The sequence below is a fragment of the Dipodomys ordii genome, unplaced genomic scaffold (assembly GCF_000151885.1).
Source record: "Dipodomys ordii isolate 6190 unplaced genomic scaffold, Dord_2.0 Scaffold154, whole genome shotgun sequence".
Classification (NCBI taxonomy): domain Eukaryota; kingdom Metazoa; phylum Chordata; class Mammalia; order Rodentia; family Heteromyidae; genus Dipodomys; species Dipodomys ordii.
Genome location: NW_012267370.1, coordinates 337,062 through 340,143, shown reverse-complemented (window position 1 = coordinate 340,143; position 3,082 = coordinate 337,062). Strand labels below are relative to the sequence as shown.

Genomic DNA, 3,082 nt, shown 5'->3' with positions numbered 1-3,082 from the left:
TTTGCTTATGTGGTGCTGAGGAATTGAACCCAGGGCCTCATGCATGCAAGGCAAGCGCTCTACCACTGAGCCACCTTCCCAGCTCCAAAATTGTTGTTGTTATTATTATTACTATTGTTGGTTGTAGGGCTTGAACTCAGGGCCTGAGCTCTTTTGCTCAAGGCTAGCTAGCACTCTATCACTTTGAGCCATAGCACTACTATATGCTGTGTTTTTTTTTAACCACCTTCTTGATATGGGAGCTTGGGCTACTAATGTTTTTGTTGTTGTTGTTTGTTGTTTGTTTTGTCAGTTTTGGGGCTTGCACTTGCCCTGGATGCTCTCTCTGAGCTTTTTCACTCAAGTCTAGTGCTCTACCACCTTGAGCCACAGCACAACTTCTAGTTTTCTGGTGGTGCTGAGGAATCGAACCCAGGGCCTCAAGCATGCAAGGCAAGCACTCTACCACTGAACCAACTTCCCAGCCCTAATATAAAAACATATAAAGGGCTGTGGACGTGGCTTAGTGGTAGAATCTTGCCTAGAATGCATGAAGCCCTAGGGCCAATTTCTCAGTACCACATCAACAGAAAAAGTGGCGCTGTGGCTCAAGTGGTAGAACACTAGCTTTTAGCAAAAGGAGCTCAGAGACAGTGCCCAGGCCCTGAGTTCAAGCCCCAGGACTGGAAAATAATTAGGTTTGGCTACATTTTTAGGGCTTTATTTTGTGTTTAGGACCTGTGCTACATCAAATATGTCAATTTCTTATCCCTTTTCTTTGCCATTCTGTCTTACATTAATTATTATTTTTGGCCAGTACTAGGGCTTGGATTTAAAGTGTTTGACAAGTTGCTCAGCTAGTTCTCTACCATTTGAATCACATATCCAGGTAGCTTTTCAGTGGTCATTTGGGTATGAAAGTCACTCAGATTAGTTTGCCTGGCCTGGCTTTGAAAAGCAGTCTTTCATGACTCAACCTCCTGAGTAGCTTAGAATTATAGCGATTAGACCCTGGTAACCAGCTTATTTCATGTTAATTCCTCCAAAACCTAAGAAGTAAATTCCTGCCTCACCAGCAGCTGGTTAAATTGTATTCTGCTAGGGCTGGGAAGTTGGCTTAGTGGTAGAGCGCTTGCCTTGCATGCCTGAGGCCCTGGGTTTGATTCCTCAACACCACATAAGCAAAAAGAAAAAAGCTGGAAGTGGCACTGTGACTCAAGTGGTAGAGCGCTAGCCTTGAGCTGAAGAGCTGAGGGACAGCGCCCAGGCCCAGAGCTCAGGCCCCACGACCAAACCCCCACAAAAAAATAAAGAAAGAAATTGTATTCTGCTAAAAAAAAATTGATCTTATATAAAATCTTTCTTTTAACCTCCAAGAAAGAACTTAAAATATTTTAGGTCTGATTAGACACTGAACAGACAAATCAGCCTGTACTATTGATTTTCAACTTTCCTACTTTTCAGATTTATGCCTTTATTTATTTATTTGTTTGTTTGTTTATTTGTTTTTGGTCAGTCATGGGGCTTGAACTCTGGGCCTGGGCGCTGTCCCTCAGCTCTTAGCTCAAGGCTAGCGCTCTACCACTTGAGCCACAGCACCACTTCCGACTTTTTCTGTTTTTTATGTGGTGCTGAGGAATCGAACCCAGGGCCTCATGTATGCTAGGCAAGTGCTCTACCACTGAGCCACCTTCCCAGCCCTCAGATTTATGCCTTTAGAGTTATAGGTTTCTCCTAGGAACTGGCTTAGCTGCATGCCCCAATTTCGATCATCTATGAAAATAAGTTCAACCTCTTCCTTCTATTCTTGCCAATTCAAAGGACAAACACAATGGCCTTCCTTTGTTTTTGTTTGTTTGTTTTTTTCAGTACTAGGGTTTGAACTCAAAGCCTTGTGCCTGTGAAGCAGGCACTCTACCACTCAGGTGAATGGCTTTTGTGAACAAGAAGGAAGGAGAGAAGTGTGAGATTTGGAGGCCAGAGCTAGATCCTGGTTGGGGTGGGGGTAGGGGTTGAAGCCTGCTAATTAAAAATATAACAATTAAAATTAAAGGTCAAGGATTGGGTAGAATAGCACTACCATGTGTGAGGCCCTGGGTTCCAAATGTAGCACCAAAAACCAAACCAAAACAACCCCAAACAACAACAACAACAAAACCAGATGATCAAGACAGACATCTAAAAAGATACAGTGCTAGGCCATGTTTTATGAGCTAGCCAAAATGATCTGCCTATTCTATTTCTGACCATATTTATGGACCTATAAATAGGTATATTCAGGCTCTAGGCCACAGTGACCTCCCTCCTTCAGCTTCCTCCACAGGGACAGATTCTCTTCTTCTAGCACTTTCTTCAAGGTTCACTTCTGGCTGACAGCTTCCCCTCCCCCAAACCTTCTGGCAAACCTCAAGGTCACTGTACTTGCCAGCAGCTCCCCCACCTCCTGCCCTATCACGACAATCTCAGGGGTATTGTCTGCAAGCCACCTTTGAGTGTCTCCACCTGTCGCTGGTAAAATTGGCTATGCAGAGAGCCCTAGGCGCCCCCCCCCCAGCTCTGCAGACCTGTGGACCCGGCCTGCTCAGTGTGAGCCAGGCCTTTCCATGGGCTCTGCTGCCCTCTGCTAGTCTGAGAGAGGAAGTGAACAAACTCAAGGCCTCACTCAGTGTGGCAGTAAACCTTAGGGAACTAGCTACAGTCCCCAGCTTGCCCAACAACACCTTGGCGCTCCAGGGCCCCCAGCACTCACCTGATTTTGCAAAACCCTGCTCCACATCCTTACTCCAGCAGCCAGAAGGACAGAGGTGTAGTGTAGCATGGCAGGTCCGGACATCCTGGCTCGAAGCCAGGAGATCAAGGGGCAGGAATGGGAGGGCACCAACCAGGGACAAAGATAGGTGGCACCAACACAAGAGTAGAGGTGTAAGTCAATGGCAGTGCCATGCTTTTTTTGTTGTTGTTGTTGATTATGGGGCTTGAACTCAGAGCCTGGGCACTCCTGAACTGTTTTGCACAAGGCTAGTGCTCTACCACTTTGAGCCAAAGCACTCCTTCCATTTTTTTGAGTGATTAGTTAATTGGAGTTAAGAGTCTCAGGGGGGCC

General features: G+C 45.9%; 1 protein-coding gene across 1 annotated transcript in view; it reads right to left on the bottom strand.

Moving 5' to 3' along the window:
• Glod5 (glyoxalase domain containing 5) overlaps positions 1-2,811 on the bottom strand; it is an 18,636-nt gene extending 15,825 nt beyond the window's left edge. Inside the window, exon 1 of the mRNA XM_013032398.1 lies at positions 2,729-2,811. Within this exon, the coding sequence (XP_012887852.1) occupies positions 2,729-2,797 (69 nt within the window). The 5' untranslated portion in view covers positions 2,798-2,811. The remainder of the gene's footprint in view (positions 1-2,728) is intronic.
• Positions 2,812-3,082: the final 271 nt, after the last annotated feature.